The 27079-nt window shown below is 36.1% G+C and overlaps 1 protein-coding gene across 1 annotated transcript in view; it reads left to right on the forward strand.

Annotated features, from left to right (window-relative positions):
• GPC5 (glypican 5) overlaps positions 1-27079 on the forward strand; it is a gene marked incomplete at its 3' end in the record, with an annotated part of 839344 nt that overhangs the window by 531390 nt on the left and 280875 nt on the right. The window contains exon 6 of the mRNA XM_052650326.1: positions 6626-6746. Within this exon, the coding sequence (XP_052506286.1) occupies positions 6626-6746 (121 nt within the window). The remainder of the gene's footprint in view (positions 1-6625; positions 6747-27079) is intronic.

Raw genomic sequence — 27079 nt, forward strand, 5'->3', positions numbered from 1 at the left:
TGTTGATTGCAGCCACAAAATTAAAAGACGCTTACACCTTGGAAGGAAAGTTATGACCAACCTAGAGAGCATATTAAAAAGTGGAGACGTTACTTTGCTAACAAAGGTCTGTCTAGTCAAGGCTATGGTTTTTTCAGTAGTCATGTATGGATGTGAGAGTTGGACTGTGAAGAAGGCTGAACACCAAAGAATTGATGCTTTTGAACTGTGGTGTTGGAGAAGACTCTTGAGAGTCCCTTGGACTGCAAGGAGATCCAACCAGTCCATCCTAAAGGAAATCAGTCCTGAATATTCATTGGAAGGATGGATGTTGAAGCTGAAACTCCAATACTTTGGCTACCTGATGCAAAGAGTTGACTCATTTGAAAAGACCCTGATGCTGGGAAAGATTGAAGGCAGGAAGAGGGACGACATAGGATGAAATGGTTGGATGGCATCACTGACTCAATCACATGGGTTTGGGTGGACTCCAGGAGTTGGTGATGGACAGGGATGCCTGGCGTGCTGCGTTCCATGGGGTCTCAAAGAGTCAGACACGACTGAGCAACTGAACGGAAGTGAACTCAACTCAACTGAACCAGGACAGACACAAAAGCAATAAACAAAGCATCTCTTGATACTACTACTACTGTTACTGCCTACCACCACCAACAAAAACATGGTTCCCATTCTTGGTCTTAAACCTCTAACAAAGATGGCAATAATGATAAAAAGAGAAACCCCCTGATCAGGTGTTTTCCTCATCTCTTGTCAGTGATTGTATTTTTGTATCTTGTCCCAGTGAAGTTAGAAAAAGATTCTATGTTGGACCACTTTAAATAGTTTGCAAAGAATTACAAGGTCAGATTTTATATATTTTCCACCTGAAATGGTGGTAGTACACATGAAAAGTATCATACTTTTTATGTGAATCTGAAACAAATTATATTGTACTCTCAATAAAATGAAATTAATGTCATGGGGCATGTCATGTTTCAAGTGAGAAATGTTAGTAAAGTGAGGAGAAATGACTTCCTAATGACGCACTGCATGTAGATGTATCTGTTGTTGTTCCCTGGCTAAGTCAAGTCCGGCTCTTTGTGACCCCATGGACTGCAGCATGCCAGGCTTCACTGTCCTGGATGTAGGTGCGTTAGCGCTTCCTTTTAATATTTCACCTGTTGAATAGAAAGAGAACTGGAATCTTGTTCAACATTTTAAAACATTTTTATAGAATGTAAATGTATCTGTACTTGCCTTTTTTCCATGTTAGTGAGAAACCAATCCTACTTGTGGAGTATTATTAAACTGCTGCCTTACATTCCCAGACCTGCTCCAAAGAAATAGGCACAAATGGTGGGTCTATTACTTCCTTCACAAAATACTTGCCTCATTTTTGTGTGTATTTTATTCCCTCCTTTTCACTAAAATGTGAGTAATTTTTCAAGTCAAGAAGCCTCTGTAGGGAGCCTTGAAATGTTTTATCCATTACTTGTAAAATTAGGAGGAAAAAAGAGTGATTAATGATTTGTTACAAACTCAAATAAGAAGTCTTTGTTGGAAAAACTTTGATTTGATTTAGTAACTGTATTTTTTGCATGCAAATTAAAGTTCGCAGGGAGTTTTTATGTTGAACTAGCAGCCTAAATTAGTCATTTAGTGATGACAAAACCATTTAGCCCATGTGAAGAAATGCCTATGTTGATCTTTTTTTATACATTGTTCAATGCAAATTTGTCAGTTGTATACATATTAGGAAAAAGAGCACAAGAAGTTTTCAGCGTAAATGTTTTGTTTAGGTTGAAAATACATGCATTAAGTATAGCCAACGTAACCAAATAATAGTTGTGTCCGACTCTTTGCAACCTCATGGACTGTAGCCCGCCATGATCCTCCATCCATGTTCCATGGGATTTCCCAGGCAGGACTACTGGAGTGGGTTGCAGTGCCCTGCTCCACAGGATATACCTGGCACAGGGACTGAACACATCTCCTGTGTCTCTTACATTGGCAGGTGGGTTCTTTACCACTAGTGCCATCTGAGAAGCCCTGTGCATTTCATGTCCTTTCTTTTTCTTTTTAATATACAAAATGAGCTCTCTTGTTTAATTAGGATCCAAATCAAGAAACACATTGCTAGAACCCCAGTAACCCCTTCAACCTGTTGTGCACTATCTCTTAGAGTAACACTTATGGTGATTTGGAATATCATTGATTAATTTTTAAACTTTTAATGAATGGAATCATAGAGTATATTCCATATATTGCTTCTTTCATTTCATATTTAGCTTATAAAATTTGGAGTATAGTTGTAACTCATTCTCACTGCTATATATCAATAGTATGCTATTATGTAAATATTCAACCATTTATTTTCTCATGCAATGTTTATGAATATTTGGGTTGTGTCCTATTGGGGGCTATTCTGCATAGTACTTCTCTGAACATTGTTGTACCTTTCTGGTTAAGTATATACCCAGATACATGTCAGATAGTGGTTTATATCAGTTTAAGCTCCCATCCTCAAAGAGAGAGGGTTCTAATTGATCCTCCCCCCACCCTCCCCCCACCCCACCACCCACCCCCCATATCCATGCCAATGCTTAGTGTCATCTCTTTTCATGTAAATCATTCTGGTGTGTACATACTACTATTGCATTGTTGTTCTTCTTAGCCTTAATAGATAGAAAAGAATGCCTAATTTTATTCATGCATGCTTCACTTGAAGTATATTAAATGCCCTTCTTTCCAGTACTTTTGTCTTCTTTACATAATACATAATAATAGTGATCCCGAACTATTCAATAATATACTAGCTTGAAAAAAGATTCTTGATTAATTGTAATTCTGATAAGTTTAATCTAGGTTATTAACTATGAAAATTAAAAATAAAAATAATAAAGTGTTTACACTAATGTGATACCTCATATTTAATGTTAAAAGAAAGTTTCATGATTTATAAAGCAAGATGTGAATCAAAGAAGTGTTTATTTAAAATTAAGAGAGAAGTCTCAATTTCCATTATGACAATATGTCTGTATTTCAAGAGAAACATAGCAATATCTTAAGGCAACCTTGTAGTCTATTAGTTTGTTTTCACCCTGACAGCAACTGTTACTTCAACTCTTTACAGTAATAGGCAGCTGTTCTTTGAAGAGACTTTTGAAGAAAATAATATTTTCTCTTTTAATTATAAGCAGTTAAGCCTTTGAAAGGCTGTAGTTAACAGTAAAAAATCAAAATAAAACAACTAAAAAAAATACTTTGCACCAAGCTGATTATATCTCTAATTTGTATTAGTTGGTTTCAGGAGTTTACGTTCATAATTATTGAGTGATTGTATTTAGAGCTCACATCCTTGGGTTCATATCCTTGCTGTATACTTAACCAACAGTGCTGTTTTGGGAAAGTTGCTTAACCTATTTATATCTTAGATTCCCCAATCTATAGCATGGGGATAATTATAGTACAAATATTATATGGTGTATTCATCTAGGTCCTCCAAGAAGCAGATACCAAAGGAGGACTAAACACAAGAGGGATTTTATTAGGGAAATGCCTTTGAGAGAAATTGGAGAGGAATCTGAGTAAGGCTGAAAGAGCTGTTGGCCACGAAGCAAGTGTGACCTAGAGTGAAAGAGAGACAAAAGGAAGGTTGAGTGGAAGCTTTCTGGCATGATGTGCAGGCTAAGAAATGGTCAGCAAGGGCTCAGGGAATCCTGAGCCAACACAGGCCATCAAGGGAATCCCGTGTCTTCCAGCAATGGGTTTGTATTAGGACCTCTGCTGCACTCAGTCATTGGTTGGAGAAGAGAAAAAAATAGATTTCAGAGCAAAGTAGCAGGTAGCCTAGTCAATGATACTTCCTATACTTTGAGGTTTATGAGGCACGATCTCATGGCCACAATAAATGATTATCATGGAGATAAACTGACAGACTCCAAAGGAAGTCATTAAGACAATGCCTGGAATCATAGATGTGCATTGATTTTGTTATTTATTCATTTTATTCAATATGATTATTAATAAATGAAACACTAATGAAAGACCCACATACACAATCAGTTTGAAATATTTGAAAGGAAAATATAACAGTGCTACCAAGACATTAAGGTGGCTCAGACGGTAAAGCGTCTGCCCGCAATGCAGGAGACCAGGGTTCGATCCCTGGGTCGGGGAGATCCCCTAGAGAAGGAAATGGCAACCCACTCCAGTACTCTTGCCTGGAAAATTCCATGGACTGAGGAGCATGATAGGCTACAGTCCATGGGGTCGCAAATACTTGGACACGACTGAGTGACTTCACTTTCACTTTATGGTTTACTTGATTCTTCCTAACTAAAGAGCGTTACCATTAGTAGATATTAATAACATATGCATAATTGTTTTCCCTCTACTATTTGTTATTGGATATTGCCAAGTTCCTAATTTATACTGAATTACCTAACTGTAAACCTATTTCTGCATAAAGAAATGGATTCAAGTTTGTTTTAAAAATAAAAAGATTTATTAATAGTTTTATTCTTGTCATATCCAATTGATGTTATCCATATCAAAGAATTCCATCAATTATTATCATAGGAAGGACCAGATTTGTGATTATTTTTGAAAATTGATCATTGAGTTTGCATTATCTTGCAAATAACTGAGTATTCTTTGAAACTCCTTTTATTTGGCCATATTCTCAACAGTGGAACCTACTTTTATCTTTTCAAAGACTTTCCATTGCTGTAGAAAATTCAGAGGATGCACATGGATAATTGTGACACTCTATTCAAATATAGAGAAAGCCCATTACTTTACAAATATGTGAAAATGCTTCCTGAAAAATCTCTGAGGCCACTTTATTATGATGCTTTAATGTAAGCAGACATATTACTCAGAGGAAAGTCTTAAGCATAGAGGGGGTGGAATCTTCAGGGCATGTCCCCCACATCATACTGTCTCCCATTTTTCTCTCCCTTTGTAAATAAAAGCCTAGATATTCTTCTCTTTCCATTTCCCCTGCTGGGAGGTCATTTTTTGCCCTGGAGTTCACATTAACTACATCATCTGAGACCTATCTTTTTCTCTAATACTCCAAGGACTAACTCAAGATATAATTTCTCCTTTAGTTTTTCCCTGAGTGTCTTGGTCCAAATGTCCTTCTCCATACGTTCAATGTTTTCTACTTGTGTCATCCTTACCTCTCACCAGGCATGTACTTTTCCTTCTAACTAATCCTGTGACATACTGGACGTCGCTTTCATTCTTAGTGCTGTGCTTTAGCTGTTTACTTGTCTTTATGCTACACCACACTGTCAGGAAAATGAGGATAAGTTATATTATTGGAATTTGAATTAAAACTTTTAAAAATAATAAAATGTAATGAATGAATGCATGAATGAACAAGTTAATTAATATATTATATTCCCAGGTATACAATGAACACTGTGAGAAAACAAATTGAGTCTTATACCTTCTTATAATCCCAGTCATGTAGCAAAGGACTGGAATATAGGAAGGGACACTTAGATTAAATATTTGCATGAATAATAAGTTGACATTATATTTCAACTATATATATGTATATATATAAATATACACACACACACACACACAAATATACACATATATATGCTGAAGCTGAAGGACCAATATTTTGGCCACCTGTTGCAAAGAGCCAACTCACAGGAAAATACCCTGATGCTGGGAAAGATTGAGGGCAGAAGAAGGGGGCGACAGAGGATGAGATGGTTGGATGGCATCACTGACTCAATAGACATGAGTTTGAGCAAACTCTGGGAGACAGTGAAGGACAGGGAAGCCTGGAGTGCTATAGTCCATGGAGTTGCAAAGAGTCAGATATTACTTAGCAACTGAACAACAACAATATATATGTGTGTGTGTGTGTGTGTGTGTGTGTGTGTGTGTGTGTGTGCATGCTAGGTCGCTTTAGTCATGTTGATTCTGTGCGACCCTATGGACTGTAGCCTTCTAGGCTCCTCTGTCCATGGGATTCTCCAGGCAAGAATACTGGAGTGGGTTGCCATGCCCTCCTCCAGGGGACCTTCCTGACCCTCCAGGGGATCAAACCCATGTCTCTTTCATCTCCTGAACTGGCATAAGGGTTTTCTACTACTAACACCACCTGGGAAGCCCATGTGTATGTATGTAGGTATATATATGAATATATATATACATTTATATATCCTCTCTCTCTCTCTCTCTCACACACACACGCACACATATATATATATTTTGTAGTCCAATATGTAAAATAATTTGAGATTCATCTAAATGCTGTATAAAATGAAATAAAGAGCCCAGATAATATGGATTCAGAATATGTATAATTCAGCAAGAAATTGTAAAAGATTAGGATGTCTATTAACTTTTTCTAGCATATTGGTAAGTAGCATTAAAAACCCAGTTTTTGGTTGGGTCTTTTGAGAGGATAACAGTAAAATAGTCTCTATTTGCATGCTAAGTTTTTACCAGGAAAATAAACATTGCAGCTGTGCCAGGTTTAATTCCAAGAAAAAATACATTATTATACATTCTTAAAGGAGTAAAATTCTGAACTCAAATCTGTTCAAAAATTTGTGGCAGAGAATACTGTGACCACATTATTAAGTCACATGTCTTTCACTTTTCACTTTGTTAGCTATACTCAGCGTGTCGTTGGAAATGGAATCAAAGCCCAATCTGGAAATCCCGAAGTCAAAGTCAAAGGAACCGATCCTGTGATAAATCAGATTATTGATAAACTGAGGCATGTTATTCAGGTAAGTGCTGATGTTCTATGTATTTTTATTCTGAATTATACAGAATGAGTGATGGATGTGATCAATCTGTAAATCCTATGTGATAATCCTATCTGAAGTTCAATATTGGAAGAAATTATTTGTGTCTAGAGTTTTGGAAATACTTGGCTGAGTGATTTTCATATGTAGTGTGCAGCAGTATTTTAACAGATAGTTATGTATCTGTAGAAAGAGAACTTAGCTTCAGGATTTCAATAAATAATGAGACTCTCAGGATAAGCTTCATCCCTAACAAATATGGTAGAAAAAGATGGGAAATCCTGTTGTAGGTAATAAGAATGGAGCTGCTGTACAAAAATGAGTACACAGATTAAAGAAGACATATTCACAAAGAAATAAATAGATTCTCAAAATATAGGGTTTATTAAAAGTTCTTCACAGGAGGTTTTACTGATATGTTGCCCATTTGGCATAACATTTGCCCCTTCTTGATTCATAACTTTCAAAACCATATCATTTTCAAAGTGGCAGCAGGAAATAATTCCACTTTTTTTTTTAGCCCTTATGTTAAATTGAGTCCCATTCTTTTATCTTTATATTAGTATGCAGATCTCCAATTATTCATGCTTGAGTTTCCTTCTAGAGTTATGAGATATCAAATAAAATGCCACCTTTGAGATCTGTCTTTTTAAAGTCTATACTAGGATGATATGATTGAAGTTTAGATTTTTACAGAAGATAGCAGAAAGTAATATTTTGTACAGGTTTTGCTACAATAGCCACCTTTAATGTCTTAGAACATGTTCCCTTCTGAAAAGATCAGGAGAAATTTTGTTTTTGCCGGACTTCTGACTGCTGGTCATATGTGAGCATCCTGGCAGGGGGAGTTGTAATATCCAGTGCAGTTAACAGGATCCACCACAGGATCAGGTTTGAAAAGTTTCGGAAAATCATCTTCTGGAAGTGAGAATTTATTAATTTGGGGCTAAGTATGGAACAATGGAGGGAGTAGAAATAGGAACATATTTCAGAATCTAATCTGTAGATTTAGGTGGTCACTTATTTGTGCTTGGTAGTTCATTTTTTAAAAATCATTATAGATATTAAATGAATTTATTAATAGTACTATGAAAATGCCATCTCTCATCATAGGGATAAACAATTATTCCTCTTGTCCTTTTTTGCATATCTAAGTATACGTTTAGCAAAATTTTTCTTGATATATTAGCCCTCAAACACCTTTCTTCTTGGTCTGCCATTTTCCACACTGTAATCTCTGCACTTAGAGTCATTAAACAAGTAGGTAGGGATTTTCCTTTGAAAAAAACCACTTTGTAAATGTCTTAATCAATTTATGCCAAGTATTTAATGAATATTTACTGAGTTCCCACCATAGACCTGGTTCCACACAAGACATTGAGGTACATGAGCGAACAAAGCAGACACAACCCTGCTCTTGTCAGGTTTATATTCTGAGAAAAAAAGAAAATGCGGTGTCTGTAACTAAAAATAGAGACAAATCAAGAAAACAGAGCAGGATGAGGTCAGAAAGGCACTTAAGAGAGAGCTAGTGGAGGCCTCTCCGGGGGTGGGGAGGATACTGCTGGGTTGAAACTGAGTGGCAAGGAGTCACTGAAAAGGAAGAAGAAATCAAAAGAAAATTTGGGAGAACTGTATTTGACACAGAGGAACTAATACATTCAGGGACTTGTGGCAGGAGTAGGTTAATTGTATTCAGAAGACAAACAGAGAACCATGTCACTGAAGCAAAACAAGTACAGGGGAAAAAAGAACATGAATTAAATGAAGGGGAATCTGATAGGCTTTGGTAGGGCATTTCAGATTTCTTCTAAGTAGGAAAGGAAACCATTTAAAGGCTTTAGGCAAAAGATGGTGCAATTTATGTTTTATAAAGATAATTTTGGCTTTACAATGGAAAAATTGACCCTGAGGAGCAAGAATAGAAAAAGAAAGGAACATAGGCAGAAAATCATGGTGATTGGGACTAGAATAAAAAGAGTGAATAATATGAGAAATGGATGGATTTGGATGAATTTATGGTGAGTGGAATTATCAGGAATTGTTGATGAATTGGAAATTAGAGCAACGGAAAGAGAGTATAAGGATGATAAGTAAGTTTGGTGAGGTAATAATATCATTCAGTGAAAAAAAGGAATTCTTGAAGTGGAGGAGGTCTGGGGTTTGGTTGTTGGGTTTGGTTGGTCATGAATGGTTCTCTTAAATTTGAGATGCCTGTTAGACTTTCCAGAGGTGTACCCAGGGTTCTTTGATGTTCCCAGGACTGAAAGTGCACATTTGGGAACGTCACTATACAGATACTGTTTAAGTCATGAGACTGTATGAGGTTGCTATTTTCCTGTTAGAATTTACACTGAAACCATTAGAGGAGAATATAAAACAGCAGAACGCTATGAAAAATGTATGCTGTGAAAATCTTCAAATGGAGAAATCATTTATTTAAATGTATGTGGTGCCTTGTAGATACTTAGAGAGTTGATCTTAGACAGACAAGGTATCTAGTAATATTAACTTTTTGTGGCTCAGCTGGTAAAGAATCTGTCTGCAGTCTTGCCCACAGTAGTAGATATAATGGTCATCTGAGTTAAATTCACCCATTCCAGAGACTCCTAATATTCCAGAGACTCCTAATAAGAGGAATATCTGCTAGATATAAATCTTTTCACAACTTTTTTCTTTTGCGATTAATTTCTGGGTATTTTAACCGAGAGTCCTTTCATTAATAATTTTAGGTACTTTGATAAATCTTGCTAAATTTTTCTCCTTGAAAATTATAGGAATTTATATGTGAAGCAAAGTGTATGTGTCAGCTTCTCCTACATATTGAGGGTATATGTGAGATCCTGGCAGTGACCATACATCAGTGTTAGGAAATAGTATGGTGCTCTAGGGACCAAAGGAGCAGCATTTTAGAAATGTTACCCTGAGTTCATCACCTGAGAGTACTCTAAGAATGGCCAAAATGAATATTTTTAATTAGAAAATAGCTTATAAAATTTTCCAAGTTTTCCTAGAGAAAGGTTGTAGCAAAAACAGAGTTATTTAATTGATTAGAATAAGCCCTATGTTTAATTCCTGCCAAGAAAAAAATTGAAAGAAAATTCAATATAAATGAATAGTCTGGGTTATAGCTTGGTCCTCAGGGACTATCTCAAGCCCTTCAAAGTCCACTCAGTGCCTCTGAAGATTCTTCTGAATTGGAAACAAGACCTTGGAGACAAGAAGGTAGTCAGTCCCGGTTTTCCTTCATCTGTGATTCTGGCATCTTTCACTAGACAAGCCACCATACAAACCCTCAGAGGGAATATCTGACAGTTTCCTACATTCCACAGTCACTATGTAAAGTGGGCATTGCTTTTGCTTTTGAAAACTACCTGCAATAAATATAATTTAGCCATTAACCTTCCAGTGAGGAATTGTCTAAAGGTAGGAATTATAAGAGATTAACATAAACTTTCTTCAGATGCTTGCAGCTGCTTAAACTGCCTTTTGATAATAGTTTGGAAGGGCTTCCCACGTGGCCCTAGTGGTAAAGAATCCTCCTGCCAATGCTGGAGACATGGAGATGCAGTTTTGATCCCTGGTTTGGGAAGATCCCCTGGAGAAGGAATTGGCAACTCACTCCAGTGTTCTTGCCTGGGAAAATCCCATGGACAGAGGAGCCGGGCAGGCTACAGTCCATGGGGTCGCAAAGAGTCCGGCACAACCGAGCACATGAACACAATAGATTGGAAATAGCACTTGATTCCTCTTAGAACATCTGAGAGAATAAATATATGCATGTTTTAATTCAGATTTTTTCTTGAAGGCAATGGCACCCCACTCCAGTACTCTTGCCTGGAAAATTCCATGGACGGAGGAGCCTGGTAGGCTGTAGTCCATGGGGTCGCGAAGAGTCAGACACGACTGAGCAACTTCCCTTTCACTTTTCACTTTCATGCATTGGAGAAGGAAATGGCAACCCACTCCAGTGTTCTTGCCTGGAGAATCCCAGGGACGGGGGAATCTGGTGGGCTTCCGTCTATGGGGTCGCACAGAGTCGGACACAACTGAAGTGACTTAGCAGCAGCAGCAAACTTATTCTGAAACTTCTTGTTCATATTGACTACGTTTAGGAAATGTTGTCAGCAAAAAAGTCATAGTTATGCAGCAATTTATCTATAAGCATTAAATAACATCTATTATTTTTCAAAGAAAATGATGTCAATGGTTAAAATCCTAACTGCTAAGCACTGTTAGTTGTGAACGATAATGACCCATTGCTTAGAAGCTACTTTACCTGCTTTCAATATGAAACATAAAAAGTAATATCATAGTAATTTTCTATAAATCTTTTATTGCAAAACCAATGTTACAGTGTTGCTAAAAGTAGTAGGTTTAAGTAATATTTTATTTATTTGAACAATTCCAATACATATGTTACTATTGGTTTCTATTAAATATTCATTTTTATAGAGAGACTATAACTTCTTTAGAAAAATGTCTTCCTGTACAAAATAAATTTGATTTTTAAATGTGAGAAAAGCAATGATCATAATCATTTGTTTAAAGTTACAAAATATGTAGATATTTTATAATATATATTTCAGTTATCATGACCTGCTGGGTTCAAGCAGAGATGAGAGACTTTTATGTGGGAAAAAACTGCTAAATTGCCTCTTTGCTTTAATTTCAAATTTTTTCCTAGGATACCAGTATGATAAATAGTAACTTTAGAGCTATGATAGGCTATGATGAAATTCTAATTGAGATCTCAGTGGATAAAGTTAGCATTTATAAATACAAAAAATAATGACACAGGATTTCAAAAATATATTAGTGTCTCAAAACTTCTGAATCCTACAATAAGATGCTTTTAGGAAACCTTTTCCTTTTAATAACTTCAGTTCAGTTCAGTTCAGTTCAGTTGCTCAGTTGTGTCCGACTCTTTGCGACCCCATGAATCGCAGCACGCCAGGCCTCCCTGTCCATCACCAACTCCCAGAGTTCACTCAGATTCACGTCCATCGAGTCCGTGATGCCATCCAGCCATCTCATCCTCTGTCGTCCCCTTCTTCTCCTGCCCCCAATCTCTCCCAGCATCAAAGTCTTTCCCAATGAGTCAACTCTTCACATGAGGTGGCCAAAGTACTGGAGTTTCAGCTTTAGCATCATTCCTTCCAAAGAAATCCCAGGGCTGATCTCCTTCAGAATGGACAGGTTGGATCTCCTTATCACTGCTACAAAGAGCCAGTTGGTCAGTTTCTAATTAGAAACTATTTGACCACAAAGTGTCAGCTGACTGTGAACTTCTTCCACTTGCTCAGAAAATCACTACAGCACCCTGACTCCTTCCTCCTGATCTCTGCTACACACCAATGTCGTGTCCCCAGGCTCACTGTATTAATATTCCAGAAGGATAGTCACTTCTTGATTTTGTATTAGCAATGCAGTAGTGACCAAAGCCCATTTAACTTTTGGTTCAGCAGAAAACATTTGAAATGCACTGAATAATTTTGAACGGTTATCTAATTTAGCAATTTGTTTGGTCTGAGTAAAGTCAATGGAAGGTTGCTTTCTAAAGTGTTTAGTATAATGCACTCACTTCACTATTGGCCATTTCATTAAAAAAAATCAATTGTCAGCATAAAACCAACCTTTTCAATTAGTGTAAAATCAACTAGAAATGCAAGTTTAAAATTTCTTTTTGAAAGTAATGGGATTCGGATTGGCCATTTGTAATTTATATAATATCATTTAAAGAGTATGTAGCTGTTTTGTGTTGGTAAAATTTTGACTCTGTATTTACTCTGATGCTGGTGCATCATCATTACCTAGTAAGATGTAAGCCATTTATTTGCCAGGTTTTATTTGTCAAACATATTGAAAAAATTTTGGACAAACTTTTATACTTTTTATTTAGGTGATTAGAACAAACAGCCATTTATGGATTAAAATATTTAATCTTTCTGTTTAAAATGTAATGTTAAGTATGGCTTGTTCACCAGGGAAGTAAGTGAAGTATATTGGTATAACAGAAAATCAATAATTATTGCTAAGATAATAGTAAGAAACAGAAACGTTACCTATTTAATAAAGGTTTAGACATGTAAGGTTAATGCTAGAACAATCAAGCAACAAAGCAAAGTTGGGTTGATTATTACTACCCACAGGCAGGAAACATGGTATATAAAGTGCTTTGGGTGTAGGAATATTTTTTTTTTTAATTTTAATAGACATTTGGTACTACTCATTTTTAAATAAATATATTTATTATCCTGACCATTATAAATATAATTTTTAAAAAAGAAAAACTTTGTATCATGTTTTTTGTGGAACTGCAACAGTTGGTCTTTTATATCTCAAACCTGATCCTCCTCTTTTTACACTATTCTATATCTACTCTCCCTATACTCCTCACTGTTTCAATTCTTTCAATATCCCAGGTTCCTTCTTACTTCTAAGTCTTCCATTCTCTCTCTCTTTTATTTTTAAGAAAAACACTTTTACTTGGGAAAAACTGCATCTCTTTTTTCTGTATCTGATAGTCATTCATGATGTCTCAGTTTCCCCAGTGAAGAAACATGTTCCTACATTCTTATTGGCACTCTGAAACTGACTTACAAGAGCACTTTAGAAAAGAGATATTAAAAAAAAAAAAAAAAAACAACCAGGGTATTGATTATATCCACAGTGACCTCTTTTTCTCTGTGCCCATTTTCTGTACCCAAAATATCTTGGTTAGCCCACTCATTATTTCTGACCTTAAAGTTTGTCTTCCTGTTCAGTGATTTTAGTGTTTTGAACCATATCTAGCAAACTTGACTAATCTTTAAGTTTGAAATTGGCCAGTATATTTGCTCTGATTAAGTATTGCTGAGAAACTCCTCCTCTAGCTTTTTTCTGGATATTAATTCAGGTTCATAGTTTTACCACTCATTGAATTCTGGTTAGCTGGGGTTATAGTCGTTCATAAAGCTTCCCAATCAAACAACCCAGCTTTGCTCTTCTTGTTATTCACAGTTTTCTGGGTCATGTGCTGTCCTCTCCTAGCAAATGTCACAACTTGACTCCCAATACCCCCAAAGTCTGGCATGCAAAATGAACCCACCTAATGATCTTTGGTAGCACTCCTTTGCCAAATGATTGGCTCATGCATAGCTTTCAGCAGGCATATTATGGGCCATAATGCTTTGCAGACTCAATAAATGTAGTCTATAATCACTTGAATGTCATTTTATGAATGTATTTTGAAGATGTAATTTGGCAGAGCAGAATGTTTCTAGATGTATCTTGCAGGTAAGTGGTCCTAAACCAGAAAGTGAAAGTGAAGTCGCTCAGTCGTGTCTGACTCTATGAGACCCCATGGACTACTGTAGCCCAGCAGGCTCCTCTGTCCATGGGATTCTCCATGAATACTGGAGTGGGTTGCCATTTCCTTCTCCAGGGGATCTTCCTGACGCAGAGATCGAACCCAGGTCTCCCACACTGCAGGCAGACGCTTTACCGTCTGAACCACTAGGGAAGCACCTTAACCAGATGGCCCCCTATAGTTTTCTCTTTTTTTTTTCCATTTTATTTATTTATTTATTTAAATTCATTTATTTTAATTGGAAGCTAATTACTTTACAGAACCCGTTATAGTTTTAAGGCAGTGAATGCACCTTGAAAGTAGGCTGACTTATGAGAGGAAAATTGTCACAGGGAATCAATGGGAAAGTTTCTTATACACAGGAATATTAAAGAAGTGAAATAAATACTGTATAAAGATTCATTAAAAACTAGGCTAAGTAAAAGTCCTATGATAAAATGATAAAATTAGAATATGAATTGCAACAACCTTAAGAAATGTGATAAGTCCTATGAATGTAAATCCTGCCTCTGTTATGTGTTTAGCATTGATGTGGTAGAAAATCGGTTTCATTAGAAATAAAACAAATCATGAATTTTATAGTAATGAGTTTGAAGAGGCACTTATATACCTTTATACAAGGCAGATCATTTACTATTTCTGAAAATAATCATTTTGAAATTTTATATCTGGAAATATATTATCAAGCCAACCCTGAAACTCATTAAACAGATGGTAAAATCTAATTTAACTTCCTTTAATGCTCCTTTTCTTTTTATCTTATAAAAGCAATTGAGCTTGTCAGCTTTTAATTACAAGAGTAATTTGAATTTTTTAGATATGTATAACAAACCAAGATAGTTGCTAAATTTACTATATCCTAGTGACTTCCTATTGTGCACATTGATTTTTAATTTACTGATAATAAAATCCTCTTAAGATTTTTGTGAAAGAATCACATTATCAGAAGAGTAGTTAAAATTTCTAGAAAATAAATGTTCTTGAGGCATGTAATAGATCTTGAAATGAGACCTAATTCTTAAAGATTTTAAAATATTTGATTTGTACCCATTAAAATTTATATGAAGTTTAAATTTTATAATTTCCAATTTTTTAAAAAGTGTGAAACATACCTCAATAATATCAAAGTGAGTTATTTATACATTTTAATTGTGAAGTATCTATGTTTTGACTGTGCACTGTGTTTTTTCATTGATAAAAAATGAGTAGCAAAATTATTATATCATCCAAGGACGCAATAACCTTATTATAAAACTTATTTTCAATGTCTATTTTACAAATATTCTCACAATTAGAAAAATTTTCATGTTTCTGTGCTAATTCATTATAGCATCATCTTTTAACCCAATCTTAAAAAATATTGCATCTCAACATGTAGCTTCATTTCTTGAGTTTGTAACAAGGGAAAATATTCAAAGTATTCTCCATTTAAAACAAACCTTTATGCATAATGCTGCTTGTGATACCTTTTAACTACCATCTCCATTATATCATGGGCCAGACTTGTATTTACTCACTGTGTCTAGAAGAGAGCATGCAAACATAAGAATTTCAATATCTGTTGAATGAATGAACGGAATTCATAGTTAAATTGATCACTACATGTAAAATTTAAATGGAACAGAAAAGTGAATGTTCCTAATGATCAAATACTAACTTTTTAATATCGTTCTTACTCATTTGTTGACTCATTTATTCACTGAACAATGTGGTTTAGTAGCCCCTAGGAGTCAGGTACAGTAATAGATACAGGGAACACACAAAATGATTTAAATGAGAATGTTGATGAGAAACAATGTGTGTTGCTCTTAAGAACTAGTCCGCTGCCGATCAAGTAAGGGAAGGGAGTCTGACCATATTTCTTTACTTCATTCAACAAATATTATTGAGGCTGTACTATGGATCAGGAGATTTCCTAAGTAGTAGATATATAAAATTGAATAAGACTCTACCTACTTGTAGCAAAATATTGCTATAATAAAAAGGATAAAGAAGTACATTTTGTGAGATTTCTGATCTAGCTTCAGAGAATTTATCCCAGTTCCAGGAATGTAGAAGGCATTCAATTGAGGTTGAATATGAAATGAAGGAGAAGATACTTCATAAAATACTGTGGTACCACTTACTTCAGTTAGAATATAGTTATAACTTATTTTTAAAATATGATGTGCACATAATAGATGTGATGATTGAATAACAGAAATGTTGGACAATGATGGCTTTGAAGCAGTCAACTATTCTCTGTTTAAAAACCATGTAAAACGTAGAGAAATATATTAGTAAGTATTTTTTCTTGTTCACGTATTGCGGTCAGCTGCGATTCAGCCTACATTGGGTTGAGCTGGGACGTGCTTGAGTTCAGATCTGTTGCATATGTTGGTCATCCTCCTCTGATCAGAGAACTGGAAGCATGTTAATACTATGACAGAAGTCAGGACTTCAAAACCATCTATGCAAAAGCATACTAGCCTTTAGCTGCAGTAGATTTGCTAAGATAAATCTTTGGCCAAACCAAAGTTACATAGCAAAGACCGAAGTGAGAGCTATAACCCTCTCCACCAGCAACCTCTCTGCCAGGGATGGAGCTGGGAGTGAGAGTGAACAATGGCCCTCGAACATCTAATGTTTTTACTTGTTTGAATAGGCTTTGCCTAGAGAAGGCGATGGCACCCCACTCCAGTACTCTTGCCTGGAAAATCCCATGGACAGAGGAGCCTGGTAGGCTGCAGTCCATGGGGTCGCGAAGAGTCAGACACGACTGAGCGACTTCACTTTCACTTTTCACTTTCATGCATTGGAGAAGGAAATGGCAACCCACTTCAGTGTTCTTGCCTGGAGAATCCCAGGGACGGGGTAGCCTAGTGGGCTGCCGTCTATGGTGCTGCACAAAGTCGGACAGGACTGAAGCCACTTAGCAGCAGCAGCAGCAGCAAATATAGTACAATGCAAAGCTCCTATTTGAACTCTTCTTCACATTCATTGGGCTTACCTGGTGGCTCAGACAGTAAAGCGTCTGCCCGCAATGCGGGAGACTTGGGTTCGATGCCGGGATCAGGAAGATCCCCTGGAGAAGAAAATGGCAATTCACTCCAGCACTCTTTCCTGGAAAATCTCATAAACGGAGGAGCCTGATAGGTTATAGACCATGGGTTCCCAAAAAATCAGACACAACTCAGTGGACTTCACTTTCACTTTTCATATTCATGGTGCTACGTATTTTCACTCTGATTATATTCTTATCAACTTTCTTCTTGTACAAACCTGAAAACTGTATACTTAAATGTATTAGATCAGGAAAGGCATAACTTAAATCATCACGTGAAAAATATTTCTCAATATTTTTAGTGTTTTGTGTGATTGTTAGTAGTATTATGAGAGCAAAATACTTGAATGATAGAATTTAGGTCTAAGTCAGATATTGATTTATTTTAATGAACTACACAAATCAGAGTAAATTACAAGTAAATAAATTATGTTTGAAATACTTATTTGAACTGAAAATGAGATTGGATTTTCATGTTAAACATTTGGACTTTAATTATTTTGTTAGGATTGGTTTATTAAGACATAATTAGTAAAATTATCAGTAGAAAAACATGTGCTATAATTAAATCATTTAAATAATCACTTCTTGAAGTCTTAATAGGCTAGATTTCTTAATTCATTAAAGCTGATAAGAGTTCTCTGTAAATACAATTTATTATCAGTAAGTTTGCTTTTCTAGAAATGATACAAAATTTAGAACTCTGCATTAACATTTAATAACAATATGCTATTCTGATATTGACACATGATGTCTATCTACAAAACACGTAACAAGGCAGAAATATAGGTAATTAGAATGATTGCAACCTATTCGCCTTAGCAATTACCAACAGTACTAGAATTTTTGTATCTTAGGAAAAACATAGATAATTTTAGAGTTGGACTCAGTTCCATTTTCAATCTAGAAAGTACTACTTATATACTGAGGTTATGTTAATAGAGTACCAGTGTTTCCAAACGTAATATATTATTTTCTGTTTCTTCTATTCCATACTGAAAATTTGTTTAACAAAACAAGATACTCAATCTTATAGTATAGGGAAACTAGTAGAGACATCTTAGACTATTCCTCCTAAGCCATGAAATTTATCACTGTGATGCAAAGATGGAAGTGAAGTCTTTGGGAAATTGCATACTTTACTAATAATTATTTCTTTTCCTTTAAGAAAATACCTTAATGGACAGGAGTATGGAAATGTCCAAGAGATGTTCTTGAAGTATCTGGAACAATATTCCTCCTAGCACATAGTCCTAGCAAACTCAACAAATAGATCCATATAAGTGAAATAAACTCTGTGCAACTGATTTTGTATGTGAGATTGTGTGTTCATATGTATGTACACACATATCTGTATATTCTCAATCTGTCTGTTACGGAATTGTAAGATAAATCGACTGATAACTCCACTGTGTTTAAGAAACATAACCTGATAAACAGACAGTCTTAACAAGAAAAAGAACAACAAAATACTTTGGTTGTTCCCAATACTTCTCACTGCATGTCAGTCACTTTCTCCCTGACTGTATCTCTGGCAAAACTAGTCTCTAAACACCTGTTTCACTCAGAGACACTAGTTGTTGTAAACGACTTTAATGAACATTTTACTCTACCTACTTTTTGTCCTATTGTAATTTTATATGATACCCCCCAGGGGATCAAGCAGAAGGGCTTATATGGAGTATTTTACGTGACTTCATGAAGTAAAGAAAGAAAAGTTGTTTTTATAATGTGATCAGATTGATAGACTGTCCTTCTATTAAGCAAGTAACCATGCATTAAGTTTTAGTATGGTAGATCAGAGTGAAGAATTCTCAAAGTTTATTTGTTGTGGCAGCCAACAGTTGGTCACGTTGCACATTTCAAAGTTACAAAGGAACCTCATGATAGTACAAATGCAGGTCAGGAGAATTTTAAGTGAAGCTAGAGCAAGAGTTTCTGAAGTTGACATCAGGAAAGCAACCTCTGGAAGGAAGCAGGCACCCAGGGGACTCTAGAAATGATTTTTCAAATCCTATATGCCTGGAATTTCAGACATTGTTACCCCATTCTCCTTTACTAAGATGTAACTCAGGGTTATAATGTCAAAAATTAATTAAAAAAATAAAAACAGAGGAGGTAGTGAGAGGGAGGCTCCAGAGGGAGGGGATAATATATATATGTATAGCTGATTCCAACCTAGATAGCATATTCAAAAGCAGAGACATTACTTTGCCGACTAAGGTCCGTCTAGTCAAGGCTATGGTTTTTCCAGTAGTCATGTATGGATGTGAGAGTTGGACTGCGAAGAAGACTGAGCGCCGACGAATTGATGCTTTTGAACTGTGGTGTTGGAGAGGACTCTTGAGAGTCCCTTGGACTGCAAGGAGATCCAACCAGTCCATTCTGAAGGAGATCAACAGAAATACTGTTGATATTTCTCCCTGCAATCTCGATTCTAGTTTCTGTTTCATCCAGCCCACCGTTTTAAGATATACTCTGCATGTAAGTTAAATAAGCAGGGTGATAATATACCTTCCCACTCTAGTCCATAAAAAACTCCCTTAGAAATCTCTGATGCTCTCAGGGTCAAATGCTCACAATTCAGCGGCCGTCACATCTAAATTCTTTGAGAGCCATCCATGCTTCACTTCACCTTTATTTTTGTTATTTTTCACTCTCCTCAGATAAGAAGCTTCATTTTTGTTGTTTTTCTCTCTGTTCAGATAAGAAGCTGCAATTTGTATGAGCACTAAAAGTGTAGCCTTACTGGAAAAAATGAAAAAGTAAACAAAAGATAGATCAAGGGACTTTATAGCCACAACATGTCTGAAGTCTGAGGAACAAAACATGAAGAGAGAGAGCATAGTGAAAACTGGCAGGATATTAAAGGGGCATATACTAATTTCTTCAATTTTGACTTCAAAGAAATAACAATAATTCACAGACTGTCTTCTAAATACCAATTCCACAAATGTAAATATTTTTGAAATTTTCCTTTCTTAATCCCTTTGCTTGACAGTGAAGCCCAGAGGAGAATACCTGGATTCAGTTTCCATCGCAAATACCCTCCAAGTCCTATTCTGAAGGACTCAGAAATCTTTCTTGAGTGGAGTAAACTTCAGATTTCTTTCTAATGGCTCTGGCAGTTTCTATTTAGGTCTAGCTCCTTCCAGCCTTAATATATCATAATCACTTGAGCTTTTTTTTAGTGGACTGCTTGTGCTATTATTTTAATAATCATGATATGGTGCATAACTTGATATTTTATTCTTAATTGACTGTGAATTTTACTCGTTGACATTTCTGAAGCATTCACCAAAATGCAAGAATTCCGAGTCAAATGGTCACTAAAGTGGAAAAAAATATTTATGCATATGCCTTTAAAAGAGTGGGGCTTCCCCAGTGGCCCAGCGGTAAAGAATCGCCTGCCAGTGCAAGAGATGCAGGAGACATGAGTTTGATCCCTGGGTGGGAAGATTGCTGGAGGAGGCAATGGTAACCCATTCCAGTATTCTTGCCTGGAGAATTCCATAGACAGAGGAGCATGGTGGGCTACAGTCCATGGAGTCTCAAAGAGCTGGACACCACTGAAGTGACTGAGCACTTTCAAAAAACAGAAACATACCATTTGCTTTTAAAATGAATGTACTTTGTTTGTTTGTTTGTTTCCTGAAGTTTTTGCTGGATTGTTTAACTGCAGAGAATCTTATCAAGCACAATCTTAGTTTTCTCATTTTTGAGGATTTCAAAATTAAAATTGGCATTGAGCCACCAATTCATTCTTTTCTCCTTATTGGATGAGTGCACATAAATTGCTTTACCTATATTTTAATTTTCAACATAAACTTTTGGCGGAATCTTTCATGTTTCATCACCATGTAAGCAGATGTGATTTTTATTCTTTTTCCTTTTCATTGAACAGTTACCTCATTTGAAAATTTTTCACTTGATTTCATTAAGCTTTTTTTGACACTAGCTACATCTGTTGCTGCCTGTCTGGTTTTCATTTTAATGGGCTGCCTAGAAGCTGGGACCACAATAGTGGTGTATTTTCCTGCTGTTCATTTATATACCAATGCTGTTCATTGGTATGGAATTGGTATATTGTCATAGATTTATTTTTTCCTCTTCAAAGTGTTCTTCCATTATTATTTCTATTTATACCTTTGGAAACATTTTATGGTTACTTGATACATATAACACCAAAGCTCCTTTATAAATTTTTCAGTTTCCCAAATGCACATTGACATATATTATTTAATAGTTACTACAAAATGATCTTTGGAGCAATGTATTTTTTAATATAAGGACAATTCTCAATTGTAACTTAAAAGTGATAAACTGGCTTCTGATAAACTAGAATTAATGTACATGTATAAGTTTAATCTTCATGCAGATTGAAGATGACTATGTATTCGGGATTGGTTACATCATTTGCAAGGTCCAGTGAAAAATGAAAATGTGTTCTCCCCTGTTCAAAAGCTTTTAAGAACTTCAAAATGATTACAGTAGCACATGCACAGGGTCTTAGTAAACAGGTTGTATGATCATAAAGACAGTCCTTTGTGTATTTTGAGGAAACTAACATCATTACCAGAATGTTATAGAATATTCAGTTCAGTTGCTCAGTCGTGTCTGACTCTTGAAATAAAAGATATAAAGAAAGATCACATAGTCAATCTCAAAATCAAAACATGAAATTCTAACATGAATTCTCTGAGAGAACTTACCTTTAGAACCTGATATTTCACCCCTGTATTTCTATTTTTGAATAAATCTATATATAGTTTCTTATTTTTGCCTAAAATTTAACTTTTATAAGTTCTGTTATCCCACATTCTGCCCTAATAAATAATTCAGAAATAACTGTATTTCCTAATGTCATATGGGGGACCATATGACTTTGTCAATATTCAGCCTTTTTTGACTTACAAAAAGGGCAGTTTTATGTGTTCCCACCTAAGACATAGCAACTCATTAAATATATGAAGTCAGGAACCATACAAACTCCACCCCGTATTATGAAACACATTCATGTTGTGCTGTGCTTAGTTGCTTCAGTCGTGTCTGACTCATTGTGACCCCATGGACTGTAGCCCGCCAGGCTCCTCTGTCCATGGGATTCTCCAGGCAAGAATACTGGAGTGGGTTGCCATGCCTTCCTCCAGGGGATCTTCCCAACCCAGGGATCTTCCCAACCCAGGGATCGAACCTGGGTGTCCTGCATTGTGGGCAGATTCTTTACTGTCTTAGCCACCAGGGAACACCCACACATCATGTATCCTTTTCAAAAAATAAAGTCAACCTTTTCACATCCAAATTAATTATTATTTGAATCTTCACCATTATTCATATGAGAAATTTTTCAGATTCTTCAACATGTTGGTTGAGTGCCTCTAACAACTAACTTTATTAATTTTCTTCTTATACTTTGACATTCTTATTGAAAAGAATGATCCAAGTATTTACTAACAGAACCCATAGTGAAACATGTTTACCAGTCTAATGACCTAAAGAAGTCTAAACCGTAACCCTCAATTTTTTTTATCAATGTCTAAGCAATATGTCTACTAGTATAAACTTGTGCAATTCTATGTGAAACCTGAAAAACTTTAATTATATACATTCTTTTATTTATTTTATTTATTTTTTGCCAACAAAGAATCCCATCGATAATGTCCCATCTTCCATTTTCTATCATTTTTCCCCCCAAAATTTTTCTGTTAAAACTGTAACAGTTTCTGTGGAGAAACCTGGTTCTTCCCAATTCTGAGATCTGGGAGGCATACTTGAAATAGGATCTCATAAATTCTGTCTGACATGATAAACAATGAAATCAACAATATTCATATTGTGTATAGAATTATGAGTTCCATAAGGCTCATGTATAACATTAAAAAGCAAATCAGTAAAAATAATTATCTCATAGACTATTGCCTAATTGTGTAATTTTCTGATGAATTCAGCTGACATTGTGTTTAAGAAACATGTTAACCTGATAGATTTATTTATTATTATCCAAAAATAACATTAAGGAAATGGCAACCCACTCCAGTATTCTTGCCTGGAAAATGCCAAGGATGGTGGAGCTTGGAGGGCTACAGTCCATGGGGTCACAGAGTCCCACACTACTAAGCCATTTCACTTTCACTTTCAAAAATAACATTGATACATTGCAGAGCAGTGGATTTCTAGAATTTTGATCTGCTGAGCATTTTTCACCAGGAAATTTTATACAGAAGTCCAATAGGAGAAAACTCTAACTCAATGGAACTTTTTTCTCCACTTGGGCTCTGTATTAATCCCACTATGTAGCCCACTCTCAAAAAATCCAAATCTGAAACAAAGTACACAGTAAACCTGAATTCTCAGTGGTTTAGCCAAATCAAAACATACCTGTTACTCACATAAAGTCCAAACTCAAGTCAGGCTACTAACCTCCACATTTAAGCTATAGCACTCATTACATGCAACCTTGGGGGATACCCAAGACAGATGAAGAGAGCTTAAAATAAGGCAGGAGTATTTTCCTGCCTCAACCCCAAAGGGAAGCCCCATGTTATTTCAACTTGTCTATTAGATATTTTCATAACTGAAGTATCAACCTAACTGAAAGTCTCTGTAATATCCAGAAGTATGTGGATATTTACTGAGCATGAACTACCATAGATTCTTTTGCTTCTCATATGCCCCTGACTTTTCTCTGGTAACTCCTATTTACTCCCAAGTCTTCAACCAATTCTCCATGAAATATTGTTCTCTTATACCAAACATACCATCAAAAATGGGCTGCAAAGAGTTCTATATTTTATTTGCGGAAACAGATGGGAAGACCCAAATTTTGTGTAGCAACAAAAGGATGAAGCTGCATGCTTTGACAGGCTGCATGGTATGAGGTAGGGATGATGGTCTTTTTTGAAAGTTGTCTCTCTCTGGGACATCTGATGGGATGAGCAGACTTCAGGACACATCTGAGATATTCCAGTTTTCTGTCTGAAAGCTTTCTGGGTCTGCTCTAGTGGAGGGGTGAGTCCAGAAAATTGAAGACCCCAAAAGTTGAGACATGTCTTATTCATCTTTTGGCCCTGCACAATTAGTCCTGAGCCTGGCACCTGCTGGGTTTTAAATTACTTTTAGCTGACATGAAATGAAATCCTCAGCTGCTTGCTAGACAGTTCCAAATCAGGCCCTAAAGCTCAGCACTTCCAGAATCACTCCTTTTATTTCAAATCTTGGTTTCCCTTTAGAGTTTCCAATTTTGATTACAGATACTTTCTGTCATACAGTCTTCTGAACTTGACATTTAGTCTCTAATGGGTCTTGCAGATTTTTAATTCTTTATATAGTCAATCATATGCTAAGGATTGTTGCCTCTGCTTCATGCCTTTCTTTCAATTTTATTTCTCCAATCTAAGCCATTCACATATTAGCTTGCAAGTGAACTACTCCTAGCATCAGAAATCTCCTCTTGCAACTGAGAGTTCTGTCAGAATTGTCTCCTTAAAGCAGAATTTAAACCACATTTTTCTAAGAAGGTTCCAGTGACAGTGTGCTAAGTCACTTCAGTATTTCCGACTCTTAGTGATCCTATGGACTGTAGCCTGCCAGGTTCCTCTGTCCATGGGATTCTCCAGGCAGGAATACTAGAGTGGGTTGCCATTCCTTTCTGCACGGGATCTTTCTGATCTAGGGATCGAACTTGATCTTTTATGTCTCCTGCACTGGCAGGCATGTTCTTTACCACTAGCAAGCACCTGGGAAACCCTCAGTGACAATAAGGGTCTTTAATAGGTGCTACATTCAGGGAAACAGAGATGAAAGAGTTTGTTAAGTAAGTAAGCTTATAAAATCTGTCTTAAAGTTGAGTAGAATCTACTTTTTGTTGTTGCTATATTAGTGTATATTAGAGATTTCTAAACAGGCTTTGTGCATACAGAATTTTTCTAATATATTTAACAAAAGAATCTGTTTTTTTAGAGGTATTCTTTCAGAAATGCCATAGACTAAACTTTCAAGGATTTCTCATTATCAACAGAATCACATCCAGATGGTTTAGTATTCTATTCAAGGCTTTCCACAGCAGGCTTACTTAAGGAACGTTTTCTTTTTCCTCATGTGTTTTTTGCTCAGACCAGTTTGTACTATTCAACTCTTCTACTCTATATGTTTGTTCTTACTGCTGTTTCTGTGTGGAATTTCTTGCAAGATAATCAGTTTCTCTTTGAAACACTGAACTCATCGTTTAAAAATCCCCTCCTTGTCTATGGAGATTTCCTTGTCTTTACATATATCACAGTAATTTCGGCACAGATGGAAGAGTTCTGTTTTAATGGAATAGTACCTGCATATCCAACAAAGTACTAGGTATTCGTATGTGCTGTTTTGGTTAATCATCTCATCAATCCAATGAAGAAATATTAATCAACCTACTGTGCTTAAACACACACGATTAATGCCATGTGTGTAGGTCTTCTCAGTTATGTGCTAGGGAAGTTGTGATTTAAAGAAGCTATAACTATCTTCAAAACTTCTCTGAGTTGCTTACACTATATTCCCCATCACTTTTGTTTTTATTTGTTTTTTTAATACTTAATGTATTCTACCACATTTTATGTAATTTGTAGCTAGAAGTCATTCCCATTAGAATGTAAGTTCTTTGAAAACAGATGTTATATCTTATTAGGCATATATTGTAATTCCATATTATAGGACAGAATATTAATTTTTACTTGACCAATTTTGTTGGCTTCCCTGATTGCTCAGGTGGTAGAAGTCTGCCTGCAGTGTGGGAGACAGGGGTTCAATCCCTGGGTTGAGAAGATCCGCTGGAGGAGGGCATGGCAACGCACTCCAGTATTCTTGCCTGGAGAATCCCCATGGACAGAGGAGCCTGGCAGGCTATAATCCATGGGATCTCAGAGTTAGACCCTTTCACACAACTAAGCACAATTTTGTAATATTATTAGACAGCTGCCCTTGTGATATTTTTTTTCCTGTATGCTGCATCACGCTTTTTTCATTCGAATTGGAATTAAAATATCTGGGAACAAGATCACACTGTGTTGCTCATACTGTATTTCCTCTAAATGTCTGTGCCATGCTTCCCAGAAACTTTTTGACACCCTTGCTCAGGGATAAGCTTTAGGATTTCAAGCTTATGATGGAATTTATTTTAAAAAGTGACAATAATGCATCCTAGCCTATGTGAATATACAGAAAAGGAAGAGGTTTTCTAGGATTGTACCAATATGGACAAAATCAAAGAAAGGCTAAGAGAGATCAGTTGTAATCTGGAGCCAGAACTGTTAAAATAGTTACTTGAAAACATTTTTACTTGTGCCTTGCTCTGTGAGCAGAAGTGAAGTACTATGAAGAATGGATTAAGAATCAAGAAATGCTCAAGATACTTTTCTTTTGTAGGTCCACACCTGACCCTAAACAATTACACACTGCAGACTGCTCTCTAAGTTATCACCTTGAGAGTAATATTTGCTTTTAAATACATATTTCAATGTGTTCTGTGACTTCTGTTGGCTGCCTGATCATCATTGAGACTCGCAATGCTTCAATTTTATTTGAAAAGGCTCGGTTATCTTCCCAGCTCAAACTTGGGATTCAAGTCTTATTTCAAAACAGATTAGATGGCAGCTGAAGAATTTACATTGACTCCTGGACAAGCCCCACCCATTTTTTCGTGCATAAACACTGAGTGTCTCAGATATGACTTAGCTTATTGAATGATATGTTTGATTCTATTCACTTACTTGGTAAAAAAAAGATATTTAGGAGTTTGCTTATTTTTCCTAGGGGCAAATAAACCCCAGATATTCCCAAATCCTTTAAGTTTCAGGGGTCACATCTCAATTCCAACTAAGGAGGCAGTATCTCCAGCCCCACTGGTGTTGACCACAAGAGATCCATTATTCTACCAGGTTCTTG

This window comes from Budorcas taxicolor, chromosome 12 (assembly GCF_023091745.1).
Source record: "Budorcas taxicolor isolate Tak-1 chromosome 12, Takin1.1, whole genome shotgun sequence".
In the NCBI taxonomy this organism is placed as follows: domain Eukaryota; kingdom Metazoa; phylum Chordata; class Mammalia; order Artiodactyla; family Bovidae; genus Budorcas; species Budorcas taxicolor.